A 22455-nucleotide genomic window follows, 5' to 3' on the forward strand; every position below is an offset into this window, starting at 1 on the left:
CGGAACAAGATGGATTATTAATTAATTGGTAAAGTTTCTGATAGATCTTTTACCTGAACACAGTGACGTCTGGCCAGCCAGCCGATGTGTTGGAGATGTGGAGGATCCGGAAGCACTGATGCGAGCCTCAAAGCTTTCAATGTTAGCGAAGCCAACGCTGAATGGAGTGCATTGAACCAAACATTCGCTTCAGTTGTGTCGACTGCCCTTAGCCAGCACTCGTGGACTCCGTCAGGCGAATGGAGTTCCAAAATCCGACCTTCTGCAATTATATATTTTGTTAGACTCGCAAAGGTTACGGTTACTTTGCAATGCTTATACAGGGACGTACGTGTATTCGTGAATTGGTGTGGGTGTGGGGTTGGGCCGAGGACGGGGAATCTGGGGATAGATGTATTGGTACTTGTACCAGCGAGTTATTATTAACTTTGAGTGAGTAGCTTTCGAGTTATTGACTTGACATATAACCGCGCACGGCTACTGTGGCACGTTTTATCGTCCAACTTTAATGCTTCTGACATAAATTGAGGGAAATTAGTCACGAATGGTATGCAGGGTAACCTCAGGGTGTCAGTTAATAGACGGACTGCTGGCGCATCTTGCGGTTAATAAATCTCAACGAAAATTGCTATCGATTGACCGGAAATTCATTGCACGTATCCATTAATTATAGATCCATAGAAATGGTATTTTTACCCGAAAGGATTTTTGGGGCTGGTTAATTTAATTTAACATCTTTTAAGTTAACTCTGGAATTTTCTGTGAAATTTTCATTAATGTTTCAAAGATAAAATAATTAAATGGAATCAAATATTTCCTGAATTTTTGAAGGGTTAATTTGGGTATTCATTAAAAGTTCGAGACATTTATAATTTTAGTTCGAATCAATAATGATGAACTCAAAGAAGAATAACTAAGTTACTACACTGTAAAAAAAGCGGTGTTAAAAATGGACTCGTTTTAACTCCGTCCGGTGTAAAAATGAAATTACACCGGTGTAGGAGGAGTAATACACCGGTGTTAAAAATACCGGTGTTAAAGCGGGGTAACCGGTGTAAAAGCAGGGTGAGAGGTGTAAAAGCGGAGTAATGCCGGTGTAAAAGCGGGGTAAATTGCGTCCGCTTGGAGTATTAACTTTAAAGATCATAAAACACAAAAAATGTCAGATCTTTATGAAAATTAATCAAAAATATCATTTATCAACTAGTATAGTGATCGAGTAAGTAAAAATATTCACAAAATAAAATATTTTAACACCGGTAAAGAATATCTACACCGGCGGCGGCGTTATTTTAACACCGGTCTGGAATATTTACACCGGTGGTGGCGTTATTTTAACACCGGTCTAGAATATTTACACCGGCGGCGGCGTTATTTTTACACCGCTTTTGTGGGTAAATTTAACACCGATAATTTTAACACCTACACCGCTTGGACTTACCCCGGTGATTTTTTACAGTGTAATTACTACTAAATTTCTAAATTCGTTAAATTACTAAAATTAGTACGAAAAAAATTTATTGAATTTAGGCGGTTAATTTTGAAATTGGGTCAATTCGAGTATTGATAAAAAACTCAAAGCATCAATAATTTTAAATGAAATTAATAATAATCTCATAACTAAATTATTAATAAAATAATTTATCTACTCAAATTAATTTGAAAAATATGCAACTGAACATTTAGAATATTTGTGACGTCCATTTGAAATTTAAACAAAGGTCTCACAATCGCAATATTTATAAAATAACTTGAATAAGGTAATAATGAAAATGAACGCCCGTGAACTGACGATAAAATCCCTTTTACTAAATAACTCAACCGAACGTATAAAAAAAGCAACCAAACAGTGACAACATTTGTGAGGTTAGAAATGCGTTCTCTGGTTCGCGCTCGAGGAAGACTGAAAAGACATTGAAAGTTTAATTAAATTCCACAGTTAATTAATACAGCATTTAAATATAAAATTGATTAGTTTTCATTTTATTTGCCCGTACATATATATGTATATGAATTAAAGGCTATATATACAGTGCATTATAAAAGCACTATAACTTTGCCGAGTGGATGACAACTCAATTTCAAGTTGAAGCTGACGTGCTCGCGTGCACTTCAAACTTGTCGAGCGGCTTCTCTGAAGGTGTCAGAGTTGTAAAAGGGATTGAGCAAGTCAACGTTAACATTTCACAGTTCATTTCTGCTTATCTTTGAATCATCTACTCCCACATAAATATATTAAAATGTCTGTTACACACTTTAATACGCGAAAACATATATATCTATATATATTATCAAAGACCGCGCGCGGTTCATGTTTCAAGTTGTAACGCATAAGTTTCCTTCGGGGAATAGTTGCCATGGTTGCTTGAGTCCTCAATATCAATTGACGTCTGCTATCAAAGTATCAAAGATAAATTCTTGGAATAATTTGCCAAAGAGTAATTTATAGTTTGATAATTAGATTTTAATTGATATTCACTTCAAGGTTTTACTACGATAATAATAATAATTATTTATAGCGGGAAGCATTGAAACCCTCGAAGTACTCATTGTTTATTTATCGTTTGGACAGGAAGAAATAAATGGAGCTTGAGGAAGCAATCCAAGAAAATTTTGACGCAGTGGAAACGATAGTGGGTGCAGGTGAGGAAGCAAGAGAAGTGGGTACGAATGTCGTACTTATGCCAAGTTAATGTCGTAGTAATCGTAGTTTAAAGTAAAGGCGGTATTACATTTCAAAGGGTTCGTTTAATTGCGTCAGCTCCTAGGAAGTAGATACCAAAGTTCGTTTAATTAACTAAGTAATGATGCACATATACCAGCTCCTGCTTATGTATTGGAGACTGTTACACACCCTTCACTACCAAATCTAAGTACATACATACTTTAATGTTGTACTTGGCTACTTTGTCTTCTTCTTCTTCTTCTTCTTCTTTGCTTCGTATGCTACTACGAGCGCTCCTTGTCAATCTTTTCAGTTTCTGACCTGGCCTCTTAACGTCAACCTCCTGCTCAGTTGAGTTGTTAAGTAGATTTGATACGCTCTTTACCGTTGGAATTACGGTAAAAAAATTTTGATGCTTTTTTGGACTTTTCAAGAAGAAGGTTAGGAGTTTTTTTATTATTTTTATTGGTAGTTTGATAATTTTTTTTTACTTTAAGACGTCAAAAGTGAAAAACTTGAGCGAAAGTAGATATAAAAAAAATATCTTCTATTTTTCAGTTACCAAAAGTTTGAAGGTTTAAATTGACTCAAAAATAATTACGATCTTAGGAAATATTTTTTTTTTACCTCTGTTTGACCAAATTTATGAAACATTTTGGTAATTGGTTTTGATGATCAAAAAAAATTTTTTCAATTTTCTATATCATGAAAAGTCCAACGAAATTTATTTGCCGTAAATTCAAAGTACCAAAAGATTTTTTGAATAAAATAGAGGCCAAAAAGGCATGAAATGATTTAATAATATCAGTGATAATGTCTACAGAATGATCCTCGAGATATAATATCACGTCGCGAAATTGATCAAAGAAAGACTCAAGTGTACACTCGTCAAGATCCATATATCCGAGAACGCGGAATTGAATGTGACTGTCTCATATCCTCGACATCACGCGAGATATTTGCCACCAATATACCAACTCATGTGAACATTTTGACGCTCCAGGCTTATACACTTCACATCGTGATAACTCGACTTTTCAATATCTTTAGACACGAATAAAGATGACACTCAACTACATCTGAACGAAAAGCCAAAAGTAATCCCCCAAAAATCCCTACAGATCCTGCACCTTTGTCTCGCCCTTTAATTTTTATTTTCCCTTCCCTTTATCCAAAAAAAAAGAACATAAACCAGCTCTTGTGTTTCATTTTCCTAATGAAAGTCGCGATAGTTTATATTGTATGGAAAAACAGTACCACAAAACGCACTTGCGGCTACATCTTTATTTATTTCAATGCAACACAACTTCCGCGGCTTTTTTTTTATTTTTCGTCCGAGTACATAAAGAGTAGGCAACGATTTTTAAACTTTTTACTTTTTTTTTGTGTTGGCCATTTGCCTCTTGTGTAAACAGGAAATTTTTCTGTCTTTATCATTCTTTTAGACACCAGCGATACTACACTACTTTTAGTTTCGTACTTTTATTCTGCCACCAAACCTCACTCCTTTGTATCTTTCTCGACCCACCTCAACCTCAATCCCTTCTACTAAAGCTCTTTCATATATATTTATATCTACATATATATATATACAATAACATATCTGCATGTTGCTTCCGGAATACTCTCACTCTCTTTTAAATTTTCAGTTTTATTTTTTTTATGCATCTGTACATTTTCTCTAGCCCTTTCACATTTTTCACGTAATTATTTCTATCCGCGATTGTAATGCAAATTTTTTATTATTATCATCTTTCTCTTCTTTTTATTCCGCAAAAGTTTTCAAAACACATCTCTTGAACTTGGGCTTTTACTCATTTCTCATTCACCTTTTCTACGATTCATTCCTATTTTATTGTCATGACCCATAGATTATTATTATTATTATTCTCATTCACTTTTCGTTTTGTCTCTACTCCCTGTCCGCTAGAAAAAATCGTAAAAGAAGAAAAAAAAATTATTCGATGTACAGGCTTCAGAGCGACGTTCTCAACTATCGTTACTCATTGTCATTTCATTTTGTATGACACTCATTATTTTTTATTATCATGTATTTTATGTGCATTTCATACATGTCAATTTTTTAAAAGTTTTTTTTTTTTACATCCGCATTGCATTTTAATATTTTTAGAAAATTTCACACGAAAAAATTATTTATGTTTTTTCAAATTCATTGCAGATGAGGGGGGGGGGGTGTTCAAGGTGAATTCCAGGTATGAAATTGTAAATTAATTTTCATAATCATCTGATTAAAATAACAAATTATTAAAGCCAATTTCCGCTTTCCAGTAAATATTGACTTCCACTTGCAGCAATTAAATAATTATTATTTAATAATCAGTGTAATATTTATAATTGACATAAAAATTAAAAAAAAAATGACCAATTTACTGGGAAAAATAATTGCCAACTACAATTTCCACTCTCGAAGTACAACTTCATTAATTGAAATTGACGTAAATGATAAAAAATATGAGAGTGAGGTAAAAATTTTTCTTCCATCGACGCGAAAAAAAAAAAAAGTTTACTTCAGAAGTCTGTTCAATAATTGAAGTCTACGTAACTTGAGCCAATTAAATACTTCAATAAGTAAAAAATACTCATTACGGCCATCTTGCTCCGTACTCACGATTTATAACCTAAAAGTCTTCAATTTAATTTTCTTTACTACAGAACGAAGTTTTCAAGTTAAAAAATTCTCAAGTGCGCACTTTGAATGCATACAAAATAATGAAAATTTTTCATTTATTTTAGCAAAGATTTATCATTTTTATTTGAAAACAACAAAAGTTTACATACACTGCAAAAAATCACCGGGGTTAATCCAAGTGGTGTAGGTGTTAAAATTATCGGTGTTAAATTTACCCCCGAAAGCGGTGTGAAAATAACGCCGCCATCGGTGTAGAAATTCTTTACCGGTGTTAAAATATTTTATTTTGTGAATATTTTTACTTACTCGATCACTATACTTGTTAATAAATCATATTTTTTATTAATTTTCATAAAGAATTGACATTTTTTGTGTGTTATAATCTTTAAAGTTAATACTCCAAGCGGACGCAATTTACCCCGCTTTTACACCGGCATTACTCCACTTTTACACCGATTTTACCCCGCTTTTACACCTATTACTCCGCTTTTACACCTATTACCCCGCTTTTACACCGGCATTATTCCACTTTTACACCTGTTACCCCGCTTTTACACCGGTTACCCTGCTTTTACACCGGTATTACTCCGATTTTACACCAGTTTTACTCCGCTTTTACACCTATTACCCCGATTTTACACCGGTTACCCCGCTTTTACACCGGCATTATTCCACTTTTACACCTGTTACTCCGCTTTTACACCGGTTACCCTGCTTTTACACCGGTTTTACTCCGATTTTACACCGATTTTACTCCGCTTTTACACCGGTTACCCTGATTTAACACCGGTATTTTTAACACCGGTGTATTACTCCTCCTACACCGGTGTAATTTCATTTTTACACCGGACGGAGTTAAAACGAGTCCATTTTTAACACCGCTCTTTTTACAGTGTACAAGTCAACAGTCCACGAAAAATATAAATTAAATTTGACTTTTTGACATTAACTTCAAAGATAATCGGCACAAATTAGTACAGAACTTGTTCATTACAGTCTCGTCTCTGTAATAATGCACTCATTACATCATTTTACTCTATTACATCCACTACAATAACAATTAAGTGTAAGCGAACCCTTAAAAATTTTTAAGTGAGAGTAAAAGCCAACACTTTGCTTCTAAAGTGCGCAGTAAATAAAAGTATATAAAAAAGACCGTACATAATATTCAAAAAACTCAACTCCAGCTCAATCCATTACAGTGAAAATAAAAAATACAAAGTAAATGACTTATAATTCAGGAATAAAAAGTCATTAAAAAGGGCAAGTGAGCGTAATCTCAAATCCATAATGTCTACCATTACAGCTCAATAAAAATTTAATCCAATAAAATAACACACTGCGGACAAAAAAAACATCACGCAATAGGGGCATTAAAAAATATATACCACCATCGGTGTGTCCCTAACAATAGTCACCAACAAGTGATTTAACGATTTGTCTTAAAAGCTGTAATAAATTTTATTTTCCGACATATTGCAAACAGATCAGCCGACCCTACCAACAACACCGATAAAAATCTCCATAATCACCAGATGATGTAGAAAAAAAAAAAATAAAAAACAATTACTCCAAGCATAGGAAAATAATCCTCAGTAAATATTATTACATTAGGATCTAAATCACTTGGAATTGATAATAAAATAGACTGAAATTAAATAACGTAACGTAAATACAAGCCGACACCTCCGTTATCCAGCAATTTATATATACATTTTTTTGTTCTGGTCTTTTAGACATGTAGCAGTGACATTAATGTCTCTGTCGACAATGGAACTCGATTTACAGACCAGAGACACGCAAATCACGTACCATCCTGGCACGCTTCTGTTTTTTTGTATCTGGATTTTGTTATCTGGAAATGGAGGTGCGAAGATTTATACAAGTTGGTCTTTAGTTAAAATAAATTAATCGATGAAATCTGATTGGTTTTCATTATTTTTTACATGCGAGTCTACGGTTTTCAGCAAAAGAGAAAAATTAAATTGAGGCGGGAGTTTTAAAATATTGTAAGTGGCTTTTAAGTCGCGTTCACTTGGTTACTTTTCAGTCTTTGTCGAGTAATATGCGGGTATAACACGTGTTCGGAACAAGCACCATCGGTCTTTTCTAGCCACGCTGTTCCGGCACGTACGCTAACCTAATACAAAGTTTCTATCCCATCCTGAAAGAGGCGGAGGACAGGGGGGAGGGAAGAGAAGAGGATTATGGCCTAGGGACATGGTGCTCATCCCCTGGGTGAAGATGATGGGAGGCGCCCTTTTGACGAGCACTTGGATATTCTCCGGAGAATCAAAGCCCTGTATGCATCAATTATTAAACTAAATCAATTATTTATTTGTGAATAATTATCAATTATCGCAGTTTCGGGGCTTTGTTGTCTTTAGTTGTTCGAGGTATTAATTTACTATAAACTTAAACAAATTTTTTCAAATCCTTTAATTTTATTTTAAAAAAATACTATGGCCGAAAATAGGCCGATTCAATTGACGGTCAAATTTCGGTGTATTTGATAAGAATATAAATTTTTCGGGTAACTTTGGGCCAAATATTTTCACCCGGAAAGATACACAGAAAAAAAAAATTCTCGACTGAAGGTAAATATTCTTGATTCAAGAAAATTTTGAAGACCTAAATTTTCTCCGATAAAGTAGAAATTTTCTCCGACCAAGACGAATTTTTTTTAACCAAGATAAATTTTCTTGGGTCAAGAAAATCTTGACTTGGTTCCCGAAAACGTTTGTTTTCAAAAATATTTTCTTGACTCAAGATAACTTTTTTTCTGTGTATTAAAATTATTTATTTTATTGCGGAGGTCTAGTGATTCGGTCATACGAGACGAATATTTATTTCACGTTAAGAAATCGCTTGAAACATTAATATTTATATTTTAATGGGTAATGGACTGAAAAAGAAGCTTCGGTAATAAGTAAATCGGATTTGAAATTTTTTAAAAATCATTTACCATAAAAATCTCCGAATCTTCTTGTGGAAAAGCACCAGTTTTGTTTATTTATGGTATTTGTAAGTCATAAGCTTTTATTTGTAGTAAAGGAATATTTTATTTCAGTACTCAGGACTTTTATCTTTTGACGAAATTAAATGAAATACATATTATGAAAAAGCTCACTGTAGCTTATTTTCAATAAACGGATATTTTGAAACATGAAACCGATTATGTAGAAGGTATAGACACAAATTTAATTTTTCAAAGACTGTGAGCACTCAAGTACGGGAATAATTTTTAATAGAATTTCATGTCCTGCAAATAAATATACATACCCCCTCCCCATTTTTTTTATTTTCATTTCAAACTCATTTCCCTCTTATTACTTTGTTCATAAATTTGTAAGTTCATCATCCAACTAATTTATTAACGTCAATTTAATAATTAAAAATCGCGTTACCGTTTTCACAACTTACCCGTCATAAGTAATTCCCACATAAAATAATGAAACAATAAAATATAATGAAATCGCTCATATTTATTTACAGCAACAAAATATTTAATTAACCACTAAAATATATTTATCCAGGCAAAACAAATAATAAATTCCGCAAATATAAAATTTTATTTCACCTCATATTTGCTAGCTCTCTACGCTGCTCAAACAAAACAATATAACCTACACTTAGCTTTAAAAAAATTACCATTTAAATTAAATATCACATGTGAGCACATTTTTATGCCTTAATAAAATTACGAAACACTTTTTTATTATTCTCGAAAACGGAAAACATGGAAGTAGTAATAGAAAAATAATTTCGCGGAAAATAATAAATATGACATAATTTTTTTTATTCAAATGGTATTACAGCTATGGCATAATAAGCTTCGGGGATTTACGATCATGTCCGAGGGTTGTCGAGACACCCATTGATACAGGATATTTCGGAAACATGGGTAGAAATCTTGTTTGAATTGGAAATATCGTGGGTTTACCTCGGGACAATTGAAGGTAACCAACGAAAACGTCGCCGCAGATGTATGTAGGAAGCGTACGAGCAAAGGAGCTAACGATAGCTATCCAATAGAGGAGAAGCAAACTTAGAAACCGTATAAGCAGCTTTCTATACAGCAGAGACAGACTGAAAAGCTGCGGAGGTTCTGTAACCACAAACCTTTTTACTTCTTAAGAAGTTACGACGTGACCCTTTTACCAACTTTTATATGAAAACCAAAAAATACTCCCACTTCTCCCCAGCCCTCACCCTGCCTCGGTATCTGCGCTACTTTATTTTATTCTGGTTTTGTTTTATTATTTGCCGGCAGCTCACTTTGCTGTACCGCTAATCTTTTAGTTGAATGCTTTTTCGAAAATATAAAACGTAAAGTATGTTGGTAAAATCATGAGTAAATCCGAGAGATTTTTATTTTAGAAAGAGATTGAGTGAAATCTCACGGGTTTAGCTTTTTGTTGGATAACAAAAAAAATTATGAATAAATCTTATAATCTGGTAGATGCAACGCCGATTAAAATATATATTTATTTTACGTCGGATTTTCCTACGGAAAAATGTTTGACATACGGAAAAAATATTTCATTAATTTAGTTATTTTCAAAAATATAATAATCCCGAGCATGGAGATTTAGTTTTTTCAAGGAGATTTTAATTTCGCTTCAAAAGCTACCATAAGTATTTTTATAATGGGAGCATTTAATCCGATAGTTTTTTTTTTGATAGTTAATAAGTATTTCAGTACAATTTTTTTTTTAATTTTTAACTGACGTTGAATCATTTCAAGGTCTAGAAATAATTTTCGGTATGGAATATTGACTTTTCAGTATAAAAGAACGTAGGAAAGTTTTAATAATTGGCAGTAATTGATTTTATTGAAAGTATATTTCATTTTTGGAAATTTGGAAATTAATAATTCGCTAGCGGTAGAGTCTGGCAGAGTCTTAATAGCTCACGCGAGTAGAATGAAATAAAATATTAGTGATAAATTCGACTGAGAAACGAGTCATATTCGTGATTGATCAATAAAAAATTCATTATCTGCAGAAGAATAGAATTTATTTCTGGATGTTGAAATTTTTGTAATGTAGATATTAATTTTTTACCCACCCCTTCTTTTTTGTCATAACATATTTTAGAACACAGAAAAATAGAGCAAAGTAATAAAAATTTCTATACCACAACTGGATTTTTTTTTTTTTTCAATAAAAGTTAAAAAACAATTTTTGGCTCGACCTATTTTTGAAAGAAAAATTTGAAACTTCCCTTCGTCGTATTGATAAAAGAAAAGTTGAAAAAAACAGGACGAATTTTAAGACTAAATGTCAATTTGTATCTTTGATTTTAAAAAAAATTTTAGCGATCGATTTGACAGAGAAATAGAAGTAAGTGAGCATAATTACCCTTTAAATAAAAAATAAGAGGAAGCTTCGCTAAGCGAAGGTAAAGGACAAAATGACAATAGATTATAAATGTTAGCAAACAAGTAAAATTAAATAGTAATAAGTAGAATAGCCCATTAAGTCAGACAAGTTTTTGCGGTTTCTCACGACTAATGGACGTATAAAAGTAATCCTCTGGCACACGGGAAACTCGACTAAAACAAGCAGGATCAGGAGCAGAAGAAGCTGATGAAGAAGAGAGAATGAACTGCTATCTTTTCTCATTCCATCTTTCTAGTCTTTCCAACGAGCAAATCATCTGCGACTGCACACGTCCGTTCGTCGCTCGTTAGTGTTACGTTCCCACACTCTTCACTATTTAACCGGGTTTAAAAAAAACAAGAAAATAAAATCTACCGCCAAGTCATTTGCTTTATGCACTCTCGTGAATATGTGCTCTAACATCAAAACATTTTTATTATCAAAGCAGGTGAAAATAAAAAAATGTTTGTATAGTAAATATACATGACGAAGCTTATTTTTGAGTAAATTTAAATTCTTTCAGGCCATGCAGAGTGCAGACTCTGTAGCAACCAAGTCTAATCTACTTTGGTGGATTTAGTCTTGATGTATCTTTGCGAACGTCACGTCAACAACTACAAATCCGTGTTAACATCAGAGGTGATTATTTGAGACATCAGCGAAAGGCTTTTGGGTTTATGTTTAGAAAAGGATGATGAGGTTACGGAAGACGGAGGAGTGGGAAGAGAGGATGACGAGGAGTGCAGGGCCAGGGGAGATCCAGATGTAAGAGGATATATCAGGTGTCAGAATAAAGATTCAAGTTTTCGAGAGCGTGACATGATGAGTGACTATGGAACCCCGTGATGATCTCCTGAGCTTCTATCCGTGTCACATTAAGTTTGCGGTAAGCACTTTAGTGTGTGGATGCTGGCAGCTTTGCAATGCTTGATCCCTTATCCTCATCTATTATATATACCACTGTAGCTTTAATATATAACTATTATACATCCTATGCATGTATGGATCTGTTCTGTCGGACCGTGATGTGTCTCGCGCTGGTGTACCTCAGCACGTTGGTACGTCGGTACGCTCTTTGCTGATGGCTCAGCTCGGCAGCCTCAAGGCCCCTGAGGACCTAAATGTAATGCGATTTGCAAGCGTTATCGCGGCCCAAACATGACCTACCAGACATTTGGATACTGCCACTGGGTGTCCCACGATGCCGCATAGACATTTGCATAAACACACCACGACACGACTACTAGGCCCTATTGTTATGTCTTTTATATACATATATATTGTACCAGGGATCTATAGTCCTTATGTCTTTCATGTCTATCCTATTAATTGTTGATTGTAACTCGGGTATCAACAACATCTTGCTTGTCTACAGTAATTCGACTATTCATTTTTTATTTACACTGTAAAAAATCACCGGGGTGAGTCCAAGCGGTGTAGGTGTTAAAAATATCGGTGTTAAATTTACCCCCGAAAGTGGTGTGAAAATAACGCTGCCGCCGGTGTAAATATTCTGTACCGGTGTTAAAAAAAATTCCTCGGTGTTAAAATAACGCCGCCGCCGGTGTAAATATTCTAGACCGGTGTTAAAATAACGCCGCCGCCGGTGTAGATATTCTTTACCGGTGTTAAAATATTTTACTGTGTGAATATTTTTACTTACTCGATCGCTATACTTGTTATTAACGATATTTTTTATTAATTTTCATAAATAACTAATATTTTTTATGTTTTATAATCTTTAAACTTAATACTCCAAGCGGACGCAATTTACCCCGGTTTTACTCCGCTTTTACACCAGTTACTCCGCTTTTACACCAGTTACTCCGCTTTTACACCGGTTCACTGCTTTTACACCGGTATTACTCCGCTTTTACTCCGGTTACCCCGCTTTAACACCGGTATTTTTAACACTGGTGTATTACTCCTCCTACACCGGTGTAATTTTATTTTAACACCGGGCGGAGTTAAAACGAGTCCGTTTTTAACACCGCTCTTTTTACAGTATATGAATCAGTTGACTTTTTTTGACGTGGAATTGCTCCTAATTTCGCTCTTTACAATACGACTAGGGAAATACAATTTTTTTAGGTTTGTTTGTTATAAATGTCTCGTACAGAGAGCACAGGAGTGTGACAGCGAAATTATCAGGGACTGAAACCGCGAATTAGTATAGAGAAAAAAAAAGTAAAAAGTCGGAAAGTTGTTTATGGGAAAGGAGATCAAGAGAAAAAAAAAGTAAATGAATGAGGACCGAAAGGAAGAGAAAGCATTGATTGAAGAAGGTAATGATTGACCATTGATTAACGAAGACAAGCGATTTAGGGGAGATTAAAAGTTTATCGTCTAGTTGGAGAGACAGAAGGTGACGCTGACGGAGTCGAACGGGCAAGTGATGGAGCACAAGTTTTGCCGGGCGTACAGAGAAGAACGGCTACGTCTGACGGATCTCGGCATTCGGCCTCTTGCCCGGGACAAATTAACTCGGTCGAGAATTGAACGAGCTGTAGCACGAGACTCGCCCGGATCGAACGGCTCTTTCATCATGCACATGTCCGGCTTTACTTTTATGACCAAGTAAAAAGTGAATTAAAATAATAACAATAAAACCATAATGTAAGAAGAAAATAAAAAAATTTTATTTTCAAAGCACATTTAATTTTTCATATGTACCCGCATCCATCAAATCCCAAAAGCTTTATGAAACTTTCTCTCTATACCTTCAATATTTTTATAACGAAGTTGTTGATTATTTTTTTTTTTATTAATTTTTTTCAGAGTTTAGTTATAAAAATGTAGAGAGGAGCTGGGAGAGAGAGAAAGAGTTGATGAATTTTAAAAGTAACTAAAGCTTTGACTATTCGGTTGAGACTCGCGCGTGGTTCCACCGAAAGTTTAAAAAAAAATCTTTTTTATTTTTTTTTATTTTTTGGTAAATTCTCTTTCTCGCTTTGTGGAGTCTCGATTTCCTCTCGGTCGAGTGTTTTGCATTTTCGAGTGATTTCGAGAGCCGACGGGAGTGCAAGAGAGAAAGAGAACAAGCGCAATTTTCTCCGGGCCACGGGTCCAACCCGCTTCATATTTTCATTCACACCACCAATCTCATTCTCTTTTCTCTCTCTTCCGTGCTTTTACCCGCTCACACCTCTTTATTGAGTTGTATACAGACGCGCATATACAAGTATATATAGACATACAAGCGGTGGTGTAGGTGTAGGTGAATGCAGATCTGTGTTGAAGCATAGATGGAGGTGTAGAGAATGAATTCATCCAGTTTCAAGTTATTTGTAGGTACGTGTGCGTTTGTTCGAGTAGCGCACGCCTCGATGATTTCAATCCGTTTCGTGATGAAGCCAGAGCCCGGGGCGAAAGATCGTTTCGAAATAGGCTGAGCATGTCGGCTGGGTTTGCGATTCACTTTTCCGGAACAACCGATGATATAGAACAAAACATATCTCCTAAACAATAAAACCACCAGAGCGCTTGTAATACATATTTTAATAATATTTTATGGAGACTTTTTCAATTCGTTGTCAATTCAGTGGAGAAAAAAAAATTATTTTGAGCTTAAAGAAAATGAACTGATAAAAAATTCCGCGACCGAGTCATTTTAAAAGTGATGAGAAAAGTCATCGGATCAAATCGCTAAGACGCAATCGACCTCGAGATCGTTTTCGAAGGCCACAAGTTATTGGCTTTTGTATTTTCTATTTCTGTATGTATGTATGTATAGATATATATATATATACAACTTGAAACTACTTTCCGATCCGATTACGTGGTCTTCCTCATCGTCGTTCCTGTTTCGAAATACCGGAAGTGAATCGCAGAGAGAATATCCGCGTCGGCCGTACTTACGTCACTATATATATCACTTTGAGATATATATATATGTAGCTTGTCGAACAAAAGAGACAAAATATAGAGAAAAATTCCAGCGAGACATCAATTTCCCGATACACCCACACTCAGACAATACTGAACTACAGAAAATATATATCTATCTGAAATTACGATTTTCGAAATGAACCTCAATAATAAACCCACCAGAAAGTCTAGACTATTGTTTCATATACTCATTTACAATTTTTAATTTACCTTCTTTTCATCATTTTCCGAATTATCACTTCAATGAAATAATTCAAAAATAATAATAACATTTAAATCACAATTTCAAATTTACGTTTCCATTCACGAGAGCTCAACGGATCATAAAAAGAAGCAGTACAATTTTTCATTAAATTTAGTCGCGAAATAAAAAATTTCACGGTTACAAATACTTTTACGTAATACCCTTTATAAAGCGTGAAAGTAATAATAACAATGTAACAATGAATGGAAATATACATATATATGTATAGAAAAAAAAGGCAGCTGGCAGATAAAATGTTGTCTGTAGACATATAACGTTTTTAATTAGCAATTACAAGTCTAACACATTAATTTCCGTTTGGTTGGGCGGATTGCGATGAGCAGGGCCGTAGCCCAGCGGACAGTAAATGCAAATAGGTTTGCAGTACAGCAGGTACAGTGGAGGCCAATTGATTGAATTGACTCCGTATTCACGTATAAATTCATTTTCTCTCTCTCGTTTTATCTCTTTCTCACTTTGTCTACCCTTTAAACTTTCCTCTGCTTCGACCCAGTCCCTTTATCTCTCTCTCTTTCTATATATATATATATATATATATTTGTATGCATCAACTGCCTAACCAAGTATATACTTGTGCTATAGCTCATACACATCCCCTGGACAATTGTATATTTACGCTTGCAAGCGTCACATAAATGCGAGTGAATCCTGCGGAAAGTAGGTGTACACTTGCGTCACGAATACAAGAGGAATCTGCGGAGTGAGGGTTGAAGTGGGAGGGCCGGGGATGGCCGGGTGGTGACGGAGGAGAGGAATATGGATGCAGAATATAATGGTACGAGTGAATTTTCCGTGAAACGCAAAACCAATGGAATGCATGTGGATGAATGCGAAACCTATTGGAGCGTACGATTGTGTCCTAGTTCCAACGTACTATAATAATGCCTGTTTCCCGTTTGCGGAATACTTTGCGGTGTAAATCTCCAACGTCACGCAGCATCTATTAGGAACTCAATATTACGACACTTTGCGCGATTAATTCAACAGAAAATTGTAAATCGCTGATGTTAAAACATTTTTTTCTAGTTTTGTTGTAGGGTCAATTTGGTTATGGGGATTTTCAAATACTGGTTTTAGGATTTATTAATTAAATTATTGGATCAATGATTTTATTTGTCTGATCAACGGGAATTTCTGTTTTAATATTATCTGTAATTAGTGACCTAAATTTATGTATTGTCAAAATTTGTTATTAATAGATTACGAATGGTTGTATGCAAACTATTGTTCGCAAGCAAGAATTTTAGGTGCGACTATAAAATTCAGTAAAATATCCTAATTTTTCAATGAATTTTCCAGAATTTCATTGAACTTTTTGACCATATAAATTATCGTAAATTCGTGATAAAAAATTTCACAAGATTCTAAAATTCCGAAATTTTGAATTTAAATTATAAGAAAAATTTTGAAAGTATTCTATTACGGACACACTCAAAGTATCGATTTTTTTAAAACATTCAAAATTATGTTTATTATTTTAAATTGACAAATTTCGGTACTAAATTCCATGGACTTGTGAGGAAATGAATAAAATGAGTTTAAAATGAAATTAATGACAAGTGGTATAAAATTAGCAACAAAATATAATTATTAAAGTTTTATATGAGTTATAATCCTTATGCGGTGGAAGCGAACACAAAGAGAAAACGTATTTGTGTAATTTCAAATGTCAGAGAGCATAATTATTGTCTGTATATCAAAAGTTAAGTTTAGATAATGGGAGTTTTAGAGTGACGGATAAACTGAGAGTCTTCAATTATCAAACCTCAAATAGTAGTAACTACGTCGGCTACATACGACAGATTTTGTTTTTAACCTCGTTATTATGTAGTAGCTGAGAGTGTAGATAGAAGGAGGCAAAACAGAAATAGAGTTGAAGGGAGCCTTGAGTCGGTGAGAGAGCGAATGGCGCGAGTGGCTCGAGTAAAATGCGTTGAGAGCTGCTTTAATATCTCCGGAAGCACACTGGTACGTCCCTTGTTATACGCTAATTCCTTTTGATGATTCTGGAAATTTGCGGAAGCCTCTGTCGTTATATGGCATTTCGTTATTTCGCTCTTACACGCGCTACGTTATCCCACTTGTTCTTTTGTCGAGTTAAAATATATAACAACCAACATACATTCACGTATATATATATATATATATAGTATGTACCCACTAAAACTCAGTACGACCTTATACTCCAACTAGTTAGCTGTTGGACGGACAATTCGAATTATGGTGCTGAGGACTTATACGGATGTAGGGAAATTAAAATCAGTCCAACTCTGAAACCACGTAAATTTATCTCACTTGTTTTCTGGGCTTTTGTATCATTTGCTTTTAATATTACATCAGATGTTATGTTTCAACGAAATCACTCGACTGTAGAGAAGGATTTTGTTGGAAAAAAAAAAAAATACTGAGTTTTCATGAAAAATAAAATTTAGTTCTTTAAAAAAATTGAAATATAAAAAAATGATGTGGAGAACTTTATCTACCCTCGAATTTTAGTCTGACTTTTGGCTAGAATTTGGAAAAAAAAATTTTTGAAGATCAATTGAAGTTTGTATTGGAAACTAACCAACCATTGGGGGAAAAATAAACACGGTTGGGTTCCAACGGGTATGTCGCTTTTATTGAAGCTCTTATCAAGAACCATTGGGAGCCAATAAACTCGTAAATTTCAACCAAGCAACTCTGAAAAATATAATTTTCTGTAAGAAAACTGAGAGAAGAATCCAAGAGAAAATTAGGATTATATAAATTTCCAGCGACACACAAACTCTTTTGTCGAGGAAAAATAAAAAAAATAGAAGCGTTGGTTAGCTAACAAAAGGACTACTCAACGGGCGTAAAGCAGAAACTTGAATGGTTATTAAACTTGATACACCCGCCGTAGCAGCAGCTAGAGCACGCAGCTGCTGTTGAATCTTGTACGTGTTTTCTCACAGACAAGATGTACACAGCGGCAAAGAAATTCTCTCCAGTGACGTCAAACAATGGGTCATCATCCTTTTCCAACGGCATCAAATTACGTGTATGTCGTCTCGTGTGTGCCGTCTTTCAGCATCATATCCCGCCGCTATTGTCTCGTCATTTATTATTCACCGTCCACTAAATCTTCAAAGGCTTTTTTAATAACAATATTCATATATCACGCATCCCAAAATAGAGCGTCATAAGTAAATTCGGGTACTCTTTCCCTCTTCATCTCCGTCTACTCCTTTATTGTTCATATAGACTATCAGCAACAAACAAGTTAGAAGAACCCAATGAAATAAAAAAGACCTGAGCAAAACGAGGCAACAACAAAATTTTTCATTTAATTTTTTTTTTCTTTTTCGAGCTTTTATTTTCAAATTCTAGTGCAAGTCATACTTCTCACTTGAATTTACACATGAATTACCAGACTTGTTAGATTTTATTATTAATTTTTTTGAAGCCACTCGAATTTTTCAAAAAAAGTATTTTTCATGGCAGTTAAAATTCATCTTTTTTTTTTTGGCTTTTTTAAATTTTTAAAATCCAAAATTACAAATAAATATTTGAGCTTAGAAGAGCCCAGATACAGCCGGCGGGAAATAACTAAAAATTTGAAAATATTGAATCGTGATTTATGTGATTTGTCGGGCACATTTTTTCCGTCAGTACGTGGACGTCGACCCAGTAATCCGTTTTCCGTTCGATACAAAACTCTGACGGATACTCTACAACTACAACTTCAACTACAGCTACAACTAACAGCTAGTAGACTAGTACACATATCCAATGGCGTCTGTAGAGTAGTATATATTTTAAACTATATTCTGCAATATTTCCACAGGCAATAACATCCAACAATAACTCGAGATATCAAAGAAATCAACGCCACGTTGATTCAGCGATGTGCTACGGGAATTGGCAATTGTGAACATTTCAACACCATACCTCGTCACTGTCATTCTTTTCTCTTACATCTCTACCCGACTTTCATACTCTCCTCATGTGCATTACCTCCATCTCTCCCCCCACCCCCTACCTCCTACAGCTGTATACACTTCATCATCTGGTGTATGGAACAGTGGAAACAGTAGTAAAGAGCACAGTGCATCAGACACGAGTCAACGTTAGCTCAGGCATACAACAGACCGGATAGTGTATGCCTTTCTTGCTTTATCTTCAGCTTTATTTTTCTACGAGGCTTTTTCTTCTAGACGTGCCATTTTTGTTCCTTACACAAGCACTCTTAGTGCTGAAGGAACTGCTGGTGGTAGTCCTTGAGGTTGCCGGGAACCATTTCTTCCGAGCTGTCACCCAGGCCATTCGTAGATTGTACTCTTGTTCGGTGGTACTCTTTCTCCGGCGTGTCGACGCTTACAAACGATCTCTGCGTCAGAATTACGGATTGTAGAGAACCAGGAAGGAAAAATCATTTCCTGCGAGACGATGGAAGCAAACCCCATTTTTAGTTTCAGGCTTTACTTTGTTGCTCCTCAACTTTTAAAACTTTAAAACTCGATAATTATTTCAACATTCTTAATTTAGATTACTCTTTTATGTCTTAATTTTTTGTGTTCGTAATGGAACACTCACAAGATGGCGCCCGTTTTCAATAAAACTTTTGGCTTTTGAATTTTAAATCGATTATTTAAGTTGGCATAAATTTAGAAATGTTTACGAAGAAAGTTATCATTATTACACTGCAAAAAGAGCGGTGTTAAAAATGGACTCGTTTTAACTCCGCCTGGTGTAAAAATGAAATTACACTGGTGTAGGAGGAGTAATAATACACCGGTGTTAAAAATACCGGTGTTAAAGCGGAGTAAAACTGGTGTAAAAGCGGAGTAACTGGTGTAAAAACGGAGTAATATCGGTGTAAAAGCGGGGTAACCGGTGTCAAGGCGGAGTAACTGGTGTAAAAACGGAGTAATATCGGTGTAAAAGCGGGGTAACCGGTGTCAAGGCGGAGTAACTGGTGTAAAAACGGAGTAATATCGGTGTAAAAGCGGAGTAACCGGTGTAAAAACGGAGTAACATCGGTGTAAAAGCGGGGTAACCGGTGTAAAAGCGGAGTAACTGGTGTAAAAACGGAGTAACATCGGTGTAACCGGTGTAAAAGCGGAGTAACTGGTGTAAAAGCGGAGTAAAACCGGGGTAAATTGCGTCCGCTTGGAGTATTAAGTTTAAAGATTATAAAACACAAAAAATATCTGTTCTTTATGAAAATTAATAAAAAATATCATTTTTTAACAAGTATAGTGATCGAGTAAGTAAAAATATTTACAAAGTAAAATATTTTAACACCGTTAAAGAATATTTACACCGGTGGCGGCGTTATTTCAACACCGATACAGAATATTTACACCAGTGACGGCGTTATTTTAACACCGCTTTCAGGGGTAAATTTAACACCGATAATTTTAACACCTACACCGCTTGGACTTACCCCGGTGATTTTTTACAGTGTAGTATTTTTTTTTTCCTTATTGTATTAGTAGTCCAGCAGTGTCTCGGTTATTTGATAAAAAGTTATCAAGTCTATATATTTATATATATATGTAGTAATGTCATTACTATCAGAAGCTTTAACCGACCGAAAAAAAACACAAAAGACTATAACCCGAGCGTTAAAACGGCACATGGGGATAATGAAAGTAAATAGAGCTCTAAACAGCATGTGGAGTATGATTGGTTTGGGGATAATAAAAAAAGTTTCGGCGAGTTTCGGAAGATCGAAAGTTACCGTCGGGTGAAAATGACCAGAGTAAGTATAAACTGGTAAGTGGAATACCAGCCAACTGGGGAGCAAAAATCCATTGCCCGAAAAGATAATGGAGGAAAAAGTTAAAAAATAATAATAACAAAGTAACTATGGCGCTAAGAGACCGTCGTGAGAGCTAAGAGCCGGGAAAACTTGAATTCACCCGGGCTCCGAAAAAATTAAATCTACGAAACGAAAAAGTCTCGATTGCCCCGAAAGGTTTCATTGCTCGCGATCGGGGTAAATGCTAATGCCGTACTGAAGATTACAATTATAATTATAATGATAATGATAATGTGAGATGGCTGAATTTATTAATATATATAATGGATGTGTAACGTATGCTGATGAAGTGTAAATGTCTAGTCAACATTTGTATGCGCATGTAGAGCCCGAGTTATTCGACGTTGAAATGACGTAGCTTTATCGGTTAAATCTTGTTATAATTTCAGCGCCCGCGGCAGTCCGGCAAAGGTTGTTATGTTACACATAACGCGGTATGTTCAATGGCAACCGATTGAAATCTAATTGAAGCTCTCTATCCAACTATAATATAAGCTATAACCAATCCTCCTGGCCACATTTCATATCCGCGTACATGCGTTACATATCTGCTCTGCGACTGTTTATGTGTGTGTGTGTGTGAGTGTGTAAGTGTGTAAGTGTATTGGTATCGCTTTGCCGGATAGATGCTGATAGTTGGATGTATGAATGTATTAATGTATGAATGCAGTGTTGGGGGAGGTGTAGGTGGAGCAGGTGGAGGTAGAGATGGTGGCGGTTGTCAATTCAATTCAAAATCGAGAACTAGGACGTCGGGAAATTGCTACTAAATCGCTCTCTATCACCAGTCAGCTATTATTGTATTTATATCATATATATATATATTTTAATATGCTTTTTTTATACATTTTCAATTTCCGAAAGTATCTATTGTTAGATTTGATAATAAATTTTTTTTATTAAATGGAATCTATATAATATTATTTAAAATATTTTAGAGAAGTCTAATTGTCACAACAAAACAGCATTTGAGTGAATAAAATTATTATGGAATTTTATTATCTATAAGTAAATTTTTTTGATAATGAGCCCAGTTGACATTTTTCGGCTGGAAGTTCAATGAAAGCCTGATTGTTTGTTTATAAATTAAATTTATTATGAGATTTGTTTGGGCGGGAAATATATATTTTTGAATTTCGACTCACGATTTACAAAACATGGAGTTTATTTTTTTAAGTAATTTATTTTTGCCCAGGTAACTCGGTACTCTGTACTGTTGTTGGTTTTTTATTATTTTGATTGCTAGGTATTTCATAGTATAGCATCTGTCTGAAAGTACTTGTCTGAGACGAAACGTCGTCTCAGAGTGCGCCACACGTCCCAGACGTAACAAGGCTTTCGACTTTATATAAATCTTTATACCAGAGACAGAGACGAGAAGATATTTTCTACTGTCATGTTTGTATCTCCAAGATTTTACGTGACTTATTTACTTTATTCGATAATATTTATATAATACATTTATATATATATTTTTTCACAATAAAAAATATTCGAGCTCCGAATAAGAATTTGACCCTAAACTCAATCTGATAAAATTACAAACCCTAAAAAAGATAATTTAGTTTTCATAAAAGATTTACTGCAATCAATACATCAGAGGACGGGGTGCTACTAAATGGGGTATAATGAGACACCAAAAAAAAAAATTTTTTAAGAATTTTTCATTCATTTCTGGATTAACACACTGTAAAAAGAGCGGTGTTAAAAATGAACTCGTTTTAACTCCGCCCGGTGTAAAAATGAAATTACACCGGTGTAGGAGTAGTAATACACCGGTGTTAAAAATACCAGTGTTAAACCGGGGTAACCGGT

The 22455-nt window shown here is 34.8% G+C and overlaps 1 protein-coding gene across 2 annotated transcripts in view; it reads right to left on the minus strand.

Moving 5' to 3' along the window:
* LOC130671646 (beta-1-syntrophin) overlaps positions 1-22455 on the minus strand; it is a 154905-nt gene that overhangs the window by 20546 nt on the left and 111904 nt on the right. For both annotated transcript variants that reach the window (XR_008990547.1, XM_057475683.1), the window contains exon 4: positions 54-262. Coding sequence is in view for 1 of the 2 variants with exons in the window: in XM_057475683.1 (XP_057331666.1) it covers positions 54-262 (209 nt within the window). In the remaining variant the exon portion in view is untranslated. The remainder of the gene's footprint in view (positions 1-53; positions 263-22455) is intronic.

This window comes from Microplitis mediator, chromosome 7 (genome assembly GCF_029852145.1).
Source record: "Microplitis mediator isolate UGA2020A chromosome 7, iyMicMedi2.1, whole genome shotgun sequence".
NCBI classification, from domain to species: domain Eukaryota; kingdom Metazoa; phylum Arthropoda; class Insecta; order Hymenoptera; family Braconidae; genus Microplitis; species Microplitis mediator.